The sequence below is a fragment of the Bison bison genome, unplaced genomic scaffold (assembly GCF_000754665.1).
Source record: "Bison bison bison isolate TAMUID 2011002044 unplaced genomic scaffold, Bison_UMD1.0 scf7180017855184, whole genome shotgun sequence".
Classification (NCBI taxonomy): domain Eukaryota; kingdom Metazoa; phylum Chordata; class Mammalia; order Artiodactyla; family Bovidae; genus Bison; species Bison bison.
Genome location: NW_011485757.1, coordinates 13,536 through 14,030, shown reverse-complemented (window position 1 = coordinate 14,030; position 495 = coordinate 13,536). Strand labels below are relative to the sequence as shown.

General features: G+C 66.9%; 1 protein-coding gene across 1 annotated transcript in view; it reads left to right on the top strand.

The window, feature by feature from the left end:
* LOC105001803 (neurogenic locus notch homolog protein 1-like) overlaps positions 1 to 495 on the top strand; it is a gene marked incomplete at its 5' end in the record, with an annotated part of 18,401 nt that overhangs the window by 4,377 nt on the left and 13,529 nt on the right. Inside the window, 2 exon segments of the mRNA XM_010858222.1 lie at positions 1 to 226; positions 453 to 489. Coding sequence (XP_010856524.1) covers positions 1 to 226; positions 453 to 489 — 263 coding nt within the window.

Below are 495 nucleotides of genomic sequence, written 5' to 3'. Positions count from 1 at the left end.
TTACCCGTGCTGCATCCACCGCCCCCCCCGCCCCCACCAGGCGCCAACCCCTGTGAGCACGCGGGCAAGTGCATCAACACGCTGGGCTCGTTCGAGTGCCAGTGTCTGCAGGGCTACACCGGCCCGCGCTGTGAGATCGACGTCAACGAGTGTGTATCGAACCCGTGTCAGAACGACGCCACTTGTCTGGATCAGATCGGGGAGTTCCAGTGTATCTGCATGCCCGGTACGCGGCCGGCTGCCCGCCTGACCCTGGGGGTGGGGAAGTCGCATCGCCTCTGCCCCCGGCCTCCGTGCCCACCCAGGCCACAGACCCCCCACGGTTATCTGGGGAGACTTGAGCTAGGTCTCTGGGGCGCAGCGGAGAGCAGGCCAGCGCTGGGCAGATGGGTCAGCCCTGGGGAGCAGGTGTGGAGGGAACGGGGCATTGCTGACCAGCCTGCTCCTGCCAGGCTACGAGGGCTTGCACTGCGAGGTGAACACGGACGAGTGTGC